Below are 18,969 nucleotides of genomic sequence, written 5' to 3' on the forward strand. Positions count from 1 at the left end.
CAAATGAAAGCTCAGGAACATATATTTCCAAGGTAACATTAATAGTGTGACCCTGTGGCTTAATTTTAAAATCAAATACCCAAGGATGCAGTCAAATAGTACAGGAGAAAAAAGAACTCCAGATATGTGTTATAAGTTGCCAATGTGGTAGATCACTATTATGGATTTCCCCCCTCCCCCCCCCCCTTTTTCTTTCTCAAAAGCGATTTCACACAATAAAAAAGGCTGGTTAATGAGAAGAATCAGAAAGAGCATTTTTGGCCCAGCTGATGAGCCCCGGCTGTCGAGGTATCATGAGCTTCTCTGATAAATGGGCTTGGGAGGAAACTGTCTTCATCTTCGGCAGATAAGCAGATGTGCATGCCCTGAAAACAAACATGTAGGTGTTGCATTAACCAACCAGGCAGTCTGAGCACTTCAGTCTACTTGGCTAAGATCGATAGCCATTATTGTTCACTCGGTAAACTTTGGGCGTGATCCAGTCACTGTTAAGCCCTTTTAAGTCTCATTGATTCTTAAAAGGAATTAAGCATATTGTCCTTCACTGAAATAGGTGGGAACAAAAAGTGCTTAACATTAGCTAAACTGTGCCTCTGTTTCTGGGAAACTGGGGAAGTAAATGTTCCTGCTTTATTAATGGTCTATTGGTATTAATAGTAGCAATAGTACACTTTATCTGAAATGGTAGAATGATTATGTATCTAGGCCAAAGGTAGCCAATTGGGTGCCCTGCAGAATACCCATACTCTACAAGCATTGCCAGTGCTAGCTGGGTCCAATGAGAGCTGTAGCCCAAATTATTTAGGGGGTAACAGATTGCCTCCCCTGTGGTAAGCCAGGGCTGATGGATGCATTTTGGAGACCATGTTGTGGGCCCTCTCAAAAGATGGCTGCTGTGGTTTGGAGAAGCCCATCACAAAACATCCATTTAGAAGAAGGGAGGCCAGTGAGAGCACTTTCTGCCCCACCAGCAGTATCCCAGGAAGTTCTCTACCCCCCCCCCCAACTTTGTCTTTCGGAGGGGGCAGGTGGGGGCACTTCCCAGCAATGTGGTAGATTGCAGCCACCCACTAATTTGAGACTGAGACAGTCTTAGATCAAAAGAGGTGGTACAGACATTGCTATTTGTTTTAAATTAGAACAAAATTAAAAATTACAAAGTTGGGCAGGACAGAAATAGGCACATGAGTGGAATACCAGATGCCGATGTTTCTTACTCAGCTTCACATACACTTGTCACAGATAGTTCTCTATTTCTTTCACTGGCTCCCATCAAGATTTCAACGTCTTGGAAACGATAGCTAAAAATGACTAGAGATCTGGGAAGCAATATATGCTGAGGGGAAGCAAGCACTTTCCTAACCCTGGAGTATGCAATGCATAAACATGGCATTTTGCAGAAATTACCTGGTCTTTAACAAAGCCAAAAGGATTATTCCCAGGATAAGAATTATGCAAGAGGTGTATACAATAGTGAGGATTGTGTCATCTAGAATTAAAGTGTGAAAACAGTTAAAATGTTAAAGGGCATCCAATCCAACACCAATATTTAAATTGCAAATTAATTTGCATGAATCAGCCAGAATTATATACTTTTTTCCTGCAAATTTCAGAAACAGAGATAGGCAGGTGCTTCAGCTTAAGTCAGTCTCTTTCTGTCTCTCATACACACACACACACATATGGATGAGGCTTTAAGTCTCTGGCTGTTTACTATCCTCCCAGAGACACTGGGAGTCGGGCAGCATATAAATTTAATGAAACAACAACACAAGGGGCTATATCAGCACATGCCAGATTAAGAATCCCAGATCTCACACCAGTATCTGTAGGGAAAGAACCAGGCGATAGATACAGCTCTTCATTCAGATCAAGGACATCAAGGCTCGAGCAATGGCCTAACCATCCTCTCATTCCAGACAGAAACAAGGACCAGAGCAGGGCTGGTTGCAGCAGCCCCCTGCCCCCCATCACCTGTGATCTTTCCTCTGCAGGCCCCATGCATTGCGATCCTCCAGCGTCTGTGCTGGGAACTTAACGTTTTCTTTCTTTTTGAATGTCAAGCTTACCGTAAAATGAAGACTGTTCGCCTGTTACAGGAAGTATTTTTCCAGGGAGTTCTATCTGTGATGAATAAAGATCAGCATTTCCACCTGATATCTGGCCTTTAAATAGGAGAGGATATAAAAATGGGACAGTGTGAAAGCGAGTGGAAGCTGCATCTTATCACGGCCACGTGGAGTGCTTTCGTTTTGGATGCTTGCCAGCCAGCCTGAACATCAGCTGTGCTCTTCCAGAATTCTCCATTTCATTCCATTCCATTCCATTCCATTCCCTCTCATCTCCCCATTCCCCCTCCTCTCTGTCCTGCGTCCTAAAGCCTCCTGCAGTTGTTTTGGGAACCCTCTTCCTTCAAAAAAAATGTAAGGGAATAAATGAACTTTTTGTATTTTTGCAAACCTCAGGTGCACTTCAGTCTCTCCAAGCTTGATGTCACTTCCCTTGAGTATATAGGTGATGATGGTTTGACCAAAGATGGACAGATGAACAGCTCAGTTTGCTATTATGTCTCAAGGAAATGAGAGAGGTAGAAAGAGATTCTAGCTCTAATAATTTTAGATAAAAGAAATATAGTAACAGTACACAAATAAAATAAGAATATTTAGTCTGTATTAGTAATAAAATCAGACCTCTACTTCATTAGATAGAAGTCAGATTGTTTACAATTTCATTGGGTGATTTCCCTTTTTAATCTGGCTTCTCAGCTACGAGTTCTAAAACCTGTCTAAATTTTCTTGGATTTTACTAGGGCTTATTACAATAATGAATGAATATTATTTTTTAAAAGTAGTAAAGACCATACCATTAAAAAAAAAATTAACAGAGAAGACATAATACATTCACAAAGTAGCACACACACACACACCCAACTAAGCTCTAGTTGTTGCTCTCTGTCAATTGGTTAATTATACTTCCAAGCAGGAAATGATCTATGCAAGTCTTATGCTATGTTAAAGGAAATAAAAAAATGCTAATGACATGTTACCTGATTATTACTGTAAAGTCCATCATCTAGTGATATATTTACATTTGTCAATAGTGCTCCTGCTAACTCCTTCCTTCTTGAATCTTATCCACCTGACTAAGATTCTGATCTTGCACAGCTGAATTCTGTTTCTCAACCCATGGAGCTGTGTAAACCCTAAGGCAAATGCACTCATCCAGATCTCAGAATCCCTATTTTTCAGCTATGATGCTTCTTCAGAGGGTTTCTATGTACAACTTGAGACCACACATTGTGGGATACGAGCCTCCCAGACTGTTGAGTGCAACTCCCAGTCCCCGTCCAAATTGTAGCTTGTAATGTGAGAGAAAGGTTGTATGCATGGGAACTAGTTAAATGTATTTAATGAACACAATGTAATTTCAATGAAGTTTGTTGTTAAAATAAATTAGATCACATTTTGTTTTCACTTTTTGAAGTGTAGCCCACAATACACCACTCAAAAATCAAGTAAGATCCTTCACCCAAGCATACATGTGCACTGCTATACTACACAAAGGTGCCTCATAGTAAAATGTGACTTTATCCCTAATATGTAATGCTTGTGAGTACAAGCATTACAAGCAGTCAGTTAGGCACCAAGAACCATGGCTGCAAGGTTCCTTGATTTTACAAATAGACCACATTTGTATTGAAGGTAGGTTTCTCCAGCCCTAATCCTAAATGCTGAAGCAGAAATCTGCTAGCTGGAACCCCAATTCTGTATAGAAAAAGTATGTGTGTGCTTCAAACATGGCTGGGTGGGCATCTTTGCCATGAGAGATATTCCCCCAGAGGTCATTTCTGAGGGGCAATATAGCTTTAGGGGACAGAACTGAAACAGCTGTGGGGTAGGACCAGAGTAAAAAATGGATGTGACCACTGATTTTCTCTTTGATGCCTGTTCATTCTGTCCCTCCATCTATCATCCACCACCACCATCACCCCTAATTCTCATATCAGGCTACAAGAAAAGCCCTCCCTTGAAGTTGCTGGTTGCTTGCACCGTGTTTAAAGTAGAAGTAAAGTTGTTTTCAGCTTTAGTTCAACTCTGGCGACTTCATGATCAGCATACATACAATTTACTGCGCCACAGTACAGAAGTAATTTTCTGTTGCTTTCTTTGGGAAATGTTTTAGCAAACTCCTATTCCTTAGGAGTCTCCCATTCAGGTACTAACCTGGCTTAGCCCTGCTTGGTATCCCAGCTTAGTATCTGAACCAGATGCTGCCCCCTTCTGAGTTTAAAGTAGACAGTGTCAAGCCTTGATCAGTTTGACTTACGTAAGCAGACATTGCCATGGAGTATATGATGAAACCATTGGCATACAGACTGTTCCCCTTGTGATGCGGTCTCACAGGTACACTTGACTCGAAGGAGAGACCCCCACAAGTCCACATAAGCAGCTCTGCATTCAACACTTTCTGAACAAATTGGGTCAATTCCATTCAACTTCTTGAGGCAGGTGTTTTCTTCAAGGCAGGCTTGGCTGATGTGTTTTAAACACTTTGATGTAAATGCCTCATATTTGCTCCTTTGGAAACATAAGGGAGTGTAAAGGGAGCATGAATATATAGATATCTATCCCCATTGTTCCTTTTTATTGTGAAATATACAACAAGCCAAAGGACAAATGAGCAGAAGATGAAAGGAAAGCAGATCAGGAATTTTTTATGAGAACTAAAACAAGGAATATGAGGTAGGGCATAATTCACTCCAAAGTATTGTAAGTATTTTACTTATAGTTCACAAATTGACTGGAGGTGTGCATTACTTCAGTTCCCCTATTCCAAGCAATGGGTTTTCAATGTACTTTATTTTGCCTGGACAGAATCGGTCTCTGAATGAATTAGTACAGCAAATAGTAAGTGGCCTGAAAGAGTATTTTGGGAGAAGCGACACCTCTCATTAAAAGAATGAATGGGATGGAGAAAGGGTAGCCTGGACTGCTACTGAAGACTATATTTATATGATTCATATTGACTAACAATTAAGATTTGCATATCTAACATGTCCTGCAAAAGCTCATAAGTTAGAGAAGATTAAAAGGAAGACTTAAATCACAGGGAAAAGTTAATTTTAGCCTTAGCTTATTCTACACCATGGAATACTTTTGTTTTTGAAAACTTAAGAAACATTATGGAATATCATGTAAATAGACAGATTCAGTCCCTTTATGTATTTTCACATTAAGCACATCTCTTCATGCAAGCAAAAATGCGTACCAGCAAAGCTTGTTTTCTTGGCACGAGTGCATTATATGAACACAGGTAGGTGTTGGAACCATTTTGATGGCACATGGATGGCCATGTAGGAATTGTTTGGCTTGATGGCAGTTGTTATCTGATTGCATACAGTCACAAAATGTCAGCATCTGGGCAACCTGAAAAGGCATACTGGTATAGAAGGAGTGTAGTGCTGCACGGCATTGGTTTATATCACAATAGCTTCCGTTTATTTGGCACACTTGAAGATACAGAGACAATTGTTTGTTACAGACTTCATCGTTCACACATTCCATGTTCGCTTGGAAGCAGGATTGTGGTTGCTTGTATTCTAAGGAAACAGCAAAGCAATATAGGATTCCAAAGATCTGAGTGTGAAGTGTAATCTAGTGAGCACTTATGGCTGACCCCTTAGCTGTCTTTTGAAATGCTAATATGATTTGTCTGCAACAGTGATAGGCAACTTAAGACTCTTTCAAGACTCTTTTTTTTCCATCTCCCAAACCAATTCTGACCAACAATCCCCTAAATGGATGGAGTCTATTAGTGCTGGGGAACATGGAGTGGATGTTGCATTTGTGCAACTGCTTGAAGTCTTTCCACAGGCATTCAATTGGCACATGTAAAAAGAGAATACTAAACTGGAGAAGGCGTTTGATCCAGCATGGCTCTTCTTACAGCTGTCTATTGTTAGCCACCACCATCATCATAGTCAATAACATGATAATTAATCTTTCTGGAGAGTTAAGTAGGGTATTACAACCGAGAAATCCCATTTCTCTGTTTCTCATCTGGTGGGATAATGTAAGGAGGGCTTATAAATGCCAAGGAAGAGCACTACGGGAGAAGACATTTTGTGATGTGCTCAGGTCTCTAGCTATCTTAGTGTGCAAAGGTAAGTATTAGCAGTCTGAATGAATCTGAGGACTGATGCTCTTTGAGATAGTGTATTTCCCTAGGACTGTGGTGTCCAAATCTAGATAGATATAGGCCAATTAAGACAATGTGGGTCTCAAACTAGACACAGTATTGATTTTTACCATAGTTCGAAAGTGCTGATAACTTCCACTGTGATTTTGCTTTCATATGACCTGCAAGAAAAGAGATACATCTGTTCACAATCAATGGATTACATGATGCAGGTTCCAAGGTGAAGTGGATAGCAATGGAACATCACTACCACATGTTCAACCAAATAAAACTAGTGAAACATATTGAAACAATTCTTTTCCTGAGTGCTCTTTTATAGTGGTAAAATGTATTGATTATACAGACAGCCTTTTCAGCATTCCCAAGTTTTTAGAACTCCTTTCCAACAGATCTCTATCTAACCTCTTCTACTCTAAGATTTAGTTTTGCCATGAAGATTTTCCACTTCTAAAGTGTCACATAAGCTCCACCCCTTTTACGTAAGCATCTTGAAGTTGCACGCATGCATGTCAGGAGCTGAGTTTGCATTGTGACATCACAATGCTCATCACTCATTCTGACAAAACAATCATATTCCATGGATACTTCTAATACAATAGCCTATGTTGTAGAGAGGTTTCACAGAGTCATGCTGGATATTGGTTTTGGTTTAATTACATTTAGATGGCATCTTAGCTCTCACTTTCGATGGACACAAATGGTTTGAATTAAAAGTGAACCTTATACTACAACTGCAGCTGCAAGACATGGTCTCATGCTTATTGATTAATGCCTTTTAGACTTTCTTTCTACATGATCTATGCATTTGCAAATCAGATTCCTTCTTTTCTGAATTTCCCAGGAGACATTGGAACTTAACAATAATAACAAAACTGAATAGATGATATTTTAGTTGAATTGCTTTACAGCAATATGGAATTAGATACAGAGATATCTAATTAACTGGGTGTATTTGACTTACTTATCCAGTAGAAATTCAGTTTTGATGGGCTGTCTAACTAAGGCAATAACCATTGTCTACAAGAAGAAGGATTGCAGAATGTTTCTGCAGCATGGTTGCTGACTCTGGTCATGCATGGAATAGAAAATCTGCAGAATAATCTAATGGAAGTTAGCCTCCCCTAGACACTTGAAACTAATGTGGTTTTAAATACTTTCAACAATCCAATGTCTACTTGCCAGCAAGATTCACTGAGTTCCCTGGACCTGCTTTTGATGTCCATGTGATCAAACCTTCTTTGAATTTGGAAAGGGATAAGACAAATCCATTACCAAATTCCATTTTGTTCATTTCTAGTTTGGCAGCAATGCTTCCTTTGACCATCATTTTTATTACCTGCTATCCCTTTTGGAATGTGTTTTAACAACAATGAGCAACAATTTTAATACAATTTTAATGAAATGATCAGGTCACATGAGGTATCTATCATTTTATTTCCCAGAACCCTTTTGGCTAGCAATATGCTATAATATACTATTGCTCAGAAGATAACCAAGCTTGCTTCCTGCTGGCAGATGTTAGAAGAAATGTGTAAAATTAAATTATAATTTTAGCAGTGATCCCTCATTTTGCCCTACCAACTAGGAAATTATTACCACAGCTTCTGAGTTTACAGTTATAACCTGTAAAAATGTTTATCATTTTTGTCAATGATAAACAATGGATTGTTTTTATCAATGATCATTGATAAATGATCATTGATAAATGGATGGATAAACATGGATCATTTTTATCAATGATAAACAATGTTTATCAAATCCACTAACTTGTGGTTACCTGAACCATGGTTTTCTATACAAAAATTGCCTTCAGGTTGAGCCTTTCTGACTCTCAAGCCATTTGTCTTCTGATTCATGCCTTGAACTGATAGTACTTCCATGAGAAATGTAAGACACAGCAGATTGCAGAATAGTGCTAAGGGACACTGAAACTATAGTTGGTAGGGAAAAGAGAGAGAAAGAGAGATTCAAGGCTGAAACGTCATTATAAGTGGCTGTTATTTAAAAGATAAAGTATTTACCTGCACTGTGGCTTTGAGTTCCCTCAACGGCATATGTTTCCTTCCCAATGGCAGAGTCTTGATATTCCTGTGTGGACTGTAAGCATGTGTTGTTAAAGATATTTTTCCATATTTTAAAGCATCTTTTATGCACTGGCTTTGGGCATGTGCAGTTGCCCATCACTGTTTTCTTGAGCAACTTCCATGCGGCGAAGCATTGCTCTACCACCATTTGTAGGCTGCATTTTGCTACCTCTGCTCTGCACACTCTCTGGAATATCTTGTACTGTGTAAAACAAGTGTTGTCTCTTCGACAGAGGTTCTTTGCAACAGAGCAATCATTTCCAAGTTGGCCAGAGTGGACCACCCCTGGAGTTTTTACCTGATGCGGTCGTGTGAATTGTGTATCTATGCTGGATGAAGGCTCTAAGTTCCCTGTGAAGAGAGACAGTTCATTTAATGTTCCTTTCATTTCATTAAATCTCAATGCACTTTATATGATTACTCATCCTTGATGCAACAATTAACAGTTTTCTCCTCCAGCTAACTTAATTTTAATGTGTGTATTGCTTAAAACAGTGATATTGTTTTTCAGGCTCACACAGAACCAAAAAGAGAGAGAGAGAGAGAATTGTATCCTTTAAGAGTGGCAAAGAGGTGTTATGCTCTTAGAAAGCCCTTCTTCTGAATCATTTATGAAGGATGCCCAGCCCTACAGCCTAGGAACAGTTTTGAAACTCTCTGGAGTCAGTTCCACCCAAGAACTGTCATGGCCACAGGCAGCCCTTGGGACCTCAGGAATTGATTTCTTCCCTCTGTTATCTATGCCTATAAAAAAACATGTCCCTGATGGTCACGGCATCTCTTGGGATGCTGCACAGGGGACAGCTGAGAGAGGAGGAGGAGGAGGAGGAGGAGGAGGAGGAGGAGGAGGAGGAGGAGGAGGAAAGTGTTTCTCTGGTGAACATTCTTGAGTTTATTATCTTAGGATAGGAGGAGGCAATCTTTCAATAATGGGGTTGAATCTGTTTGGGTGACAGAAGATTACAGTAATGTGTAATCTTTGCAATGATGCAAAGAAGACGAGGGTGTGTTATGTAGGTAGGCTGGGCCAGAAGAATTTTGGACATTTCCTCTGGATTTAGGAGGGCATCATGAGGATGCCATATGCCACAATTTGGAGTGTTTCCTGCTTTAAAATGTAGAAAATGATGCTGCCAATTTTTAGTAACAGCAGTTAGATAGGGCTTCAGGAGATTGCAAAAATGGGGCTTTCATTTATGTGGCATTCTGGAACAAAAAGTGCCCACTACTGTTTGTTTGTTTATGCAATTTGTATGACCATTCAACTTGCACAGTGGGAGTCTGGCCAGCTAACATAGGATTCAAACACAAAACAAAATAACTGATGAACGTAAAAACAGAAAGACAGTATATAACATACAGCAATCAAGGCCAAATCACAGCATGTTGCCATTCCAAAACCATTTACCAAATGGAGTCATCCAATCATCCAATGTCCTAGCCCAATGCCTGGGGGGAATAACCAGTTGGGAAGGCCTTCTGGAAGGCTAACAGGTGGGGACAATCTGAATCTCAGGGAAAGTGCAATTCTTTTTTTTTAAATATAATTTTTATTGAAGAAATTTTTAACAAGATAAAAACAGTATAAATATTAGAAAATAAACAAAGAAAATACGAATAGTGAATAAGTAAGAAAGAAAAGAAAAAAAGAAAAGAAAAAAAACAGTTTATAAAGAAGATTATAAATCTTCCTCTTTATAATCTTCTTTATAATCTTTATAGGGAAATGCTGTTTTAAAGGACAGGCACCTAAGGTTACCCATTAGGTAACACTATTTCACAGACACCACAGCTGTCTATGGCCTGTCTTTATTCCTCACAAGGGCCCTTGCATATCCTGAAAGGCTTTTTGTTGTCACAGTAAAGTTACAAAGAACAGGTGAGAACAGGAAACTTGCTTTCTGTGAATTTTCTTCCATTAAATTGGTATCCAAGTGGCTGTTTTTTTCTCCCAGATATTTGTTTAATTATAACTTGGTCTGTGTAATTGCCTCTCTACAACATTTCTCCTCCACTTCCATTGAGCAGTTTCTAGAGATTCAAGCATTTTCTTATTCTCTTGCTGTACCCTTTATGAAAATGACTGATTTAGAAGCTATTGCTGGAGTTAATAGGCTACTGTCCTGTGTGGTTTGCAATTCCAGAATTTATAATTCTAGATACTAACTTAGAAATGATTTTACTCTGTTCATGATATCCATTTTTATGAATGATGCATGTGGCCATTTCTTGGAATCTGAAGTCCAGTACAATTGCTTACAAGAGCCATGGAGTTTCTAATTAAAAGCTGGTCGATATAATCATGTGATTACTTGAATTCATGAGCTTCTTAAAGTGAGAAGTGTTTTTTCTTAGCACAGTGCCATTATAAAATGCTATTGTTTTATTTGGTAACAAAAAGCCAATAGTTACCTTTATCACTGGAACACTTTTCCCCCAACAACATTCTGATGCTGCAGTTATCTTTTATGCAGATGCAGTCTTTAAATTCTGGGAACTGGTCAACTAAAAACTTAATTATTTTATTACAGTTGGCTGAATCTTTTATTGCACAGCTGTTGCCTAGATTTCCAAAATACAATACTGTTAATATTTTCTTGCAAAAAAACAGCAGCAACATAATAACTTCATTTTTCTAAGAAGAATCCCGTGACATCATCAAGACTCAACATCTTATTTCTATGATTTTCAAGATTCTTTTACTATCTAAAATTTTGGATGAAACCCAAAAGGAGGTGCCCTGCCATTAAAAATCTCATGATGTGAACTAGCCACTGAAAGATGTAAAGGATTACCCACCATGGTTTATTAAGGTTTACTAACTAGGGCAAAAGTTCTCAACCTGTGTCCTGACCCCTCAGGATGTTGTGATCAAGGATACATATTATTTCAGGTTTGCACATGTGAAGCAGGATCACTGGCAGAACTTGTGCCCACTCTCCCTGGACAAGCATTTATGCCGGCAGAATGGAACATGGTTTGCCAGGGCTACAACTACATTTAATCTATTGCTATGCTTGATCTGTGCACACCATGCTGCCTCCAATGCCCACCATGCCTGCACTTGCCTGCAGTGCTTCATTCATAACCACTCCCTTCAAGAAAGTTTGGAGGCTTTCTGTAGGAGGGAGAGGTTGGGTAGTAGGAATTCACAAGCCTGTGTGCAGTCAGGAACTGGTTCCCCTTCTTCTCTCCCAGTACATTTCCCCCCAGCCCAGCTGGAAGTCACTGGAGCAAGGCAGATGAGTAAGACACTTGGAGGATGGGCTGTCTGGCATTGTGGCTGGGGCTGCCAGTGAAGGCAGAAGAGGAAGTGGTTGCCATCATCACCACCCCTGACACCATTCTCTGCTCTTTCTGTTTGCAGGAGCTGCAGCTGTTGCCTGTAGTCTGGCTGGTTGAGAGTAGCAGAGGAAATAGTGGCAGTTTCCACACTCACTACCAGAATTGCTATGGGGTCAAGCCACAGTGAGGAACCATATCTGCAAGATCCCCCAGCACTAAGTTGGCATCAGAGAGTTCCCACATGTGGTAGACCCAAGTCACCTAGAGACTTCAGATCCTTCCCCTTCTCCTTGGTGAAGAAGATCTGGAAGAAGGGGCAAAGAGGGTTCACTTTGGTTTTCCTCATGCATATATTCAGACTTTGGTTTCAGGAGAACAAAGCCATCATATAAAAGATTCTCCTTCTCTCCTCAAACAAAGGGGGGAAAAGAATGAACAGAGGAGGAAGCTCATGGCAACATCCCAAGTAGCTTTCCTCATGCCTGGACACATGCAAGGGATGAGCAGGGATCAGACTTGAAGAAAGGGGGTCACACCACTGCAAAGTTTGAAACAAGGCATAATAGCTTGGCCATCATATTCAACTATACAGCATGCTTTAGAATCCACAGTGATAGGGCGCATGCAACTCAATAATAAAAAATCCAACAAGTATTATATTCAGTCTTAGCAGGATGTGTGTACCCAACTATATATGCTGTTGTTCCTAGCCTCACCTGAGGAATTGTGTAATATCTTCAATGGTCTGAGAAAGAGTACCCTGCTGAAAATAATTCAGCCAAGTCACTAAAAATCATTCAGCAAATGGAGGGGGCATTTTTAGTCTTGTGCAACATTTGCAGGTTACTCAGAGACAGGGAGATTGCAGTTCAGAAGCAGATCGGATGGTGTTCAGCATTTAATTAGCAAAATAACAAGACTTCAATATACTCTTCACCTGGGTAGGACTTGTGTTAAATGGCGTACCTTTCTTTTACAGGTATCATGATGTTTATTCATAGGATTGATTCAGCTGCTCTGCTAAAATGCCAGAGATACAATTTTGCCCTACTTTTTCTCACTGTTTCCATTATTATGGATTGTGGGTGTGTTGGCAATACAGCAGATACATTTGGAAAGATTTTCCCTTCAGTTTTTGATCTAAATATAGTACATGTTGAGGGAATCACTAGTGATTGATTCAGCTTTTTATATTCTTTTGACTAAAAAGAAATGCCTGACACACTGTAGGTTATAACCTGACCTAGAAGGTTTTTTTCTCTTGGGATTTGTTAACAGCAGTATTATTTAGTCCATTTTTTCTAATGTGACTATACTGGTGTCTTATTTTTGTTCGAGAAGAAATGTAAGTCTTAATAACATGTCAATAGCGTGAGAGAGAGAGAGAGAGACTAAGTCAACATTATTGCCATTAAAAATGCAAGCTACACTAGCATAGGCAGTATGACTAATTACCTAATTCCCAAAGACAAAAAACATCCCAGTGGAAAGTTGATATGGTATTTACAGAAGTTGTTTGAAACACTCTTTCTGCAATATATGGCTTTATACAAGTTACCTGAAATGTAACAAACTTCTTCAAGTAAATTCAAGACACTTTCACACCCATTTCCTGCAGCCACACATCTCTCTTTCAGTTGTTGACACTTCGACATCTGGGCCTGGTAAGTAGATGCATTCATGGAACATAGAAGCAGCACTGCAAATCAGGTAATATAAACTTTGTTGAAGCATGGTTCATTTGTATTCATTCTGTAGGTTAGCTATTTATTCTGATTTATTCATTTATTTATCAGTCCAATGTATATGGCCACTCATTTTCCCCAGATAACCCTGGGTGTCTTACAAAACATATGGGTATAATAATATATATATATATTTTAAAAAACCATAAAAGCCATAAGACAGCACCAAATTAAAAACAATTGAGGCTCCTCATAGAACATCTTGGTCCCAGTGCCCTTCCCAAATGAATAAGTATTCTATAATTCTCATCATCCCTGATTAACAGAAGCAGTGACATGCTGGCTGGGAATGGTGGGAACTGTAGTTAAATTGATATGCACAGGATGGAGCAGGATGTTATACAGTATAGCATGGAAGGGAGAATAGACCCTCTCCTTCTCCTTCTCCTTCTCCTTCTCCCTCTCTCTCTCCCTCTCTCCCTCTCTCCCTCCCTCTCCCTCTCCCTCTCTCCTTCCCTCTCCCTCTGCCTCCCCCTCTTCCTCCCCCTCTCCCTCTCTCCCTCCCTCTCCCTCCCTCTCCCTCTCCCTCCCTCTCCCTCTCCCTCTCCCATCTATCCATCCATCCAGCCAACCATCCATCCATCCATCCATCCATCCATCTATCTGGTAGCATCTTCTGTATTCCAGATATCCCAGTGGATTGGAGACTAGACATTCATTATTTTCTTAAAGATACAAAACTCACTTCCATATTTAGCAACTTGTTTTCCATCCTGGTTTTGATGTTAATGTTTGTTGTGCTTGTTTCAGACTCAGTTATTGGGACTTTTCCAGTTTGATGCTCTCCAGATGGATTATTATCAAAGATACATTAAACTGATGGGAGTCCCAATGTAAAAAGACTTGAAAAACCCAGTTATGGAAAATTATCCTAGGACACGCTTTCATTTACAGCCCAGCACTATGCATATTTTGACTGAAAAAAATCCCTGTAATGACTGTATTACTCAACTTGCCATCAAATTTGATTCATATGTGGTTATAGTAGAAATCGCTTTAATGGAGAGTGGTATACAGAACAGTGAAAAAGTTGCGAATGAAAGTTCCCGCATTTTCCCCAAGTTAAACAGCCCAATGAATTCAAACCCCCTCCCTTTCTCAGGCATGCAGCCCCCCTCTCTGTGCCAGTCAGTTCAGTTCATGCAGCTGTCTCCAATGGCTCGGCAGCTTGACCTTGGATACCAGAGATAGTCCAAACAAGATGCTTTCACACTCCTGGCATGTTCCCCCTCCCAATTCTACTGACCCACAAGTCCCAACACATGTTAACTCCATTCATGCATGTGGGTCCAATCAGATGTTCTGGGAATGTTTGTTTGGGGTGCATGACAATCCCATTTTCAAAAAGGACACCTTCTCAGGTAATAATACATCATTGCCTATTTGCAAAGCATTAGATAAGGACCATCATTGGTTTGATGAAGTTGCAGCTGCAGCAGTGAACTACCTGTCTTGCAAGGTTTGGGATGAAGGTTAGAGATAGAAGGAAATGTTAGATCATTAGATCTAATGTTAGAACTCCCTCAGGAGGCTTATTCTTGGACTGCTGAATTGCCTAGATGGGTAACATATTGACACTTCCCACCTGTTGCTGGTATGGCAAATGTAACTTTCTAACTGAATCTTGGTCCAACTCATAGAACATAATTGTATGATAACACTGATAATACATATCCAATTTGTCTAATTTGAATAGACTTTGCTAATATTTGTTTGGTATTTTTTTAAAGCATACAGTTGTCTGAAGGGCTTCCCAAAATACATAATGAAATTGGGATATGATATTGTACCAGCCTCTTCCAACCAGATACCAAATCCTGGGCGTCGCTGTACTATCTGGGATTGTAGGAATCAAAGTGCAGGACATCTGGAAGACACTTGGTTGGGGAAACTGTTGTATTTTTTTTTAAATTCTAGGTTTGGTACAACTTTCCAGCAGGTTACAGTGAGCTGAGTGACATGGATTAATCTGTTTTTCAGGATTTGTTTAAAAATACCATTTTAAAACTGTTGCTGACAAAGAGAGAAAGAAAGCTATCGATCATGAAGACACAAAATGCCCTTTTAGTCTTGTGCCAATGCTTTCTGTATGTCTCCTTCACTGTTCTTCCCCCCCCCCCTTTTTTTTTTCATGCCTGGCCAAAAGGAAATGTTAATAATACCAACAATCATTCTTCTTATGGCCTTACTTGCTCTTAGGCTTTTTACTTAGCAAACAATAACTGTTTGCTTGAACAAGGCTTCCCATTTCCATGTCTGCTAGATATTTATAGATTTGAGTAGGTCAGCACACTCACTGAAATCTATTGGCCAGATGTAGATGGCAAAAAACCTTTGGCAAAAAGAAGCCTCTCCAAAAGGAAAATATCACACGCAAGCAAACCCTATTCTGGAGATGGCATTGGAGTGTGACGCTAACATTTGTTCATCAACGACGTGTGTTTCCAGCCTTACCAGGAATACATGAAAACTGTTCCAATCGGACATTGCCTCTAAGAACAAGAAGTACCAATGCCTCAGGAAGCACAAAGAGCCAGAAGCACTGAAAGGATTAGCTGTGCTTTATAAGCACCTGTAACCCTAGGCACAAGAAAGCTACTCATAGAGACAGAACAGATTTACTCTAACGTTTTTGTTGGCCAGCACATAATGTAACTTGCCCCTAAAATGGGTATGCTGGTCTGAACAGCGATTCTACCTCCAGCACAATATGAGATGCTAAATACGACTGTGGAGCCCTTCCTTCATTGAACTTCATTGCGGGGTGCTCTGCTGCTTTTCATCTCTATGTAGATGATTCCAATTGGAGACAAAATCTGGAGATCTGAATCTAGCCAATGAAATGGTTCCTAAAAGAACAGGGGGAAGAAGTAAAACAAAAGCAAAAAAAAAAAAAAACACTTTTCCTTGCTCACAGCTTTTCTTTCTCATCATGACTGTACTTCCATGAGCCTCTTGAAATGTATGTACATAACTCATGGGGCCCACCTCTTGCTCTCTTCTGAAAAAAAGAAACATACTAAGTCTGTATATGATAAATTCTAGCATGTGATATAGGGATTGGTGAAATAAAAGATAGCTAAAACAGTGTGTGTGAAGAATTCTGGGACCTGAGGAAAAATGTTCTACAAGCCCTGTGGGTTGGTTTGTATGTTTGTTTGTTTATGCAAGTGAGCAGGTTAAGGCCAATTACCTATTTTCTTATGCAGATCATAAACAAAAACTGTAGGTAGACAGGAAGTAATTGCAACTATTTGGGAAGTGTACAGTGAGGCCCAGGGAGGAAACCCAAAAGAGTAACTTGGATATTTATATTTTAAATCTTGTTCTACCCTAATGGTCACAAAAGCTTACACAGTAGCCTTTAAAAACTTCTTTTTTGTGCCTTCAAGTCAGGGTTGCCAAGGTTTTTCAGAAATGGTTTGCCACTGCCTGCTTCCTAGGGCTGAGAGAGAGGGACTGGCCCAAGGTCACCATCTGGCTTTGTGCCTAAGGTGGGACTAGAACTGACCACCTCCCAGTTTCTAGCCTGGTGTCTTAGCCACTATGCCAAACTGGCTCTCTTTAAAAACATTTAAGGCCATTGTTTGTTTACCTTTTATCATGCTTAAATGAGATGGGGAAGAAGGAGAAAGAGAAAGAGACAGAAAAGAAACTTCAGCTTAGAGCTAACAGATAGATAAACCCTTTATTATTTTCAGTGCATACAAATTGGGAAAGTGATAGAGACACATGTTGGGCACACACTTCAAGTATTTTACCCCTTTACCCAGGCAACCAAGGCTGTAATCCTAGCAAATATAATTGGGAGTCATGCAACTGCAACTTACTTTATCATAGCTAGTTAGCTAGCTAGCAATAGAAATGATAGATAGATAGATAGATAGATAGATAGATAGATAGATAGATAGATAGAGATATATTCCTGTTGAACTAGAGTGAGCTTACCAGTGATGAGCAGAATGGAGTTCATGGCCAAGGAGGTTCCAGGTAGACTGCCTCTGAGCACAGCAAACACCTGTTGCCACTTGATCCTCTCCGAAGTCTCTCTTTAAACACGAGGAGTCATTTCAGAACCAAGCTCCTCCGGACAGCGCTCCGCTTGCTGCAAACGCGATTGGTCCAGTCAGGCTACGAAAGAGCCGGCGGGACGCCCACTCAGCCGCGTGCTTTCCCACCTCCCGGCTCTGCGTGTGCGCGAGAAATAGTACAGCCTGTATCTCGTTTCACACCTGTTGGAGAGGTCCAGGCTACGGTAAACGTAGCTGCTGATCAAATGTGCTTCATAAACAATGATCTGCTCTTTCACTAAAGTCAGGAAAATGGTCAATTCGCATTTGGCTTGGTTCCTGAATTTCATTATAATTCATCAACACACTGTTAACATGACACAATTACTTAAGGTTAAATAAAATTGAACCCGATTTTCTGTGAACCACCTGAATTGGGTTTGCACACCATGCTAAGCCAAAAATTGTGGTCCAGTTGTCTGAGGTTTAGTGAGTTTTGCAAATCAGCTTATATTCCATGCTCTGGAAGAAAAAGCTAACCTTTTTTCTGAATGTTAAAAGAGAATTAGGTCTTCTCTAGGGTGAATGCAGACAACCCCTTGGCTCTGTTTCAAAAGTTCAAAGGAACTATTATCACTGAAAAAATTGCTGCATTGTGTGCCAGGTTGCCAGGCTGGTAACCATAGAAAAATCTGTAAATGTGGGATGAAAGGTGTGTAAGCACCACTCTACAGCAATAAGCTTAACAGCAGGGGATCAAAAGCTCTCTAGATTTTATTGGGCTGTGGTTCTTATAATCCTCGATCAGCATGAAAAGGTCAGGGGCATTGAAAGTTGTCATAGTCCAAAATCTAGAGATCCACAGTGACCAGGGCAATGAAGGTGAGTTGGGAAGAATATAAAGGTTTATAAAGCTGTAGGAAATGTGAAGTGGGGAGGAGAGTGAAACATAAAAATTCAGTTCAATGAAATGTTTTTTTAGTTTTGGAATTCTGGAAAGAACAAAAAAAAAAGGGTATGTAATAAATTATTATTGTATAAGTTAAGTGTAAGTGAAAGAAAGGAAGTTTGGGCAGCAGGGCAAAACAGTTCCATATATATACTTATAACTGCAATTATTTGGGGAGGTGTGAGGTGGATGTCTCTAGGAAAAATGTGGAAACGAAAATATGTTCAATCTACCTGTTTGTTCATGGTCTTTGAAATAAAACACAGACTACATTGTGTTAATGATATATGTCATCCAACAAGCATCTATCATCTCTGTCTATCTCTATCTATCATCTATCTATCTATCTATCTATCTATCTATCTATCTATCTATCTATTTATTTATTATTCACATTTCTATCACCGCCCATCTCCCCCTAAAAGGGGGACTCTGGACTCTTTATATCTGAAAGCTGTAAGTTCTCTGGCTTTATTCATGCCAAAAATTAGGAAAGAAATATTAATGTACACTTTTAGATAATTGGAGTTAATATTTATTTATTTTGACAGCATTCGGGAAAAATAGAGAGTAAAACATGCAAGGTATCTGTATTGGGTAATAGTTTCCAACTGCAATTTAAAAAGATATTTCTGACTTTTCAATTGTCTGGAGCCAAGCTGCTAAAAGACCATTTCTTCTTCTACTCTGAGTGAGCC

At 39.7% G+C, this 18,969-nt stretch overlaps 1 protein-coding gene across 1 annotated transcript; it reads right to left on the reverse strand.

Moving 5' to 3' along the window:
- Positions 1–45: 45 nt before the first annotated feature.
- Positions 46–17,496, reverse strand: GFRAL (GDNF family receptor alpha like). Its single transcript, XM_063298193.1, has 10 exons — positions 17,261–17,496; positions 13,126–13,266; positions 10,695–10,844; positions 8,220–8,633; positions 6,309–6,359; positions 5,269–5,599; positions 4,327–4,577; positions 2,070–2,165; positions 1,408–1,489; positions 46–365 (listed from the first exon to the last, which is right to left on the reverse strand). Exons 1-10 carry the CDS (start codon positions 17,283–17,285, stop codon positions 230–232), a joined length of 1,677 nt encoding a protein of 558 aa, XP_063154263.1. The 5' UTR covers positions 17,286–17,496; the 3' UTR covers positions 46–229.
- Between the last annotated feature and the right edge of the window lie 1,473 nt (positions 17,497–18,969).

This window comes from Candoia aspera, chromosome 1 (assembly GCF_035149785.1).
Source record: "Candoia aspera isolate rCanAsp1 chromosome 1, rCanAsp1.hap2, whole genome shotgun sequence".
NCBI lineage: Eukaryota > Metazoa > Chordata > Lepidosauria > Squamata > Boidae > Candoia > Candoia aspera.

Excerpts from the sequence above, each read along its gene's own strand:
- GFRAL (XM_063298193.1), bottom strand. The coding sequence starts at position 17,285 with ATGAACTCCATTCTGCTCATCACTG. Across the intron at positions 8,634-10,694 it reads AAAGTGTTCCAGTGATAAAG|GGAACTTAGAGCCTTCATCC; the intron begins GTAACTATTGGC and ends CTCTCTTCACAG. Across the intron at positions 2,166-4,326 it reads CCATGGCAATGTCTGCTTAC|GCCAGATATCAGGTGGAAAT; the intron begins GTAAGTCAAACT and ends TCCTATTTAAAG.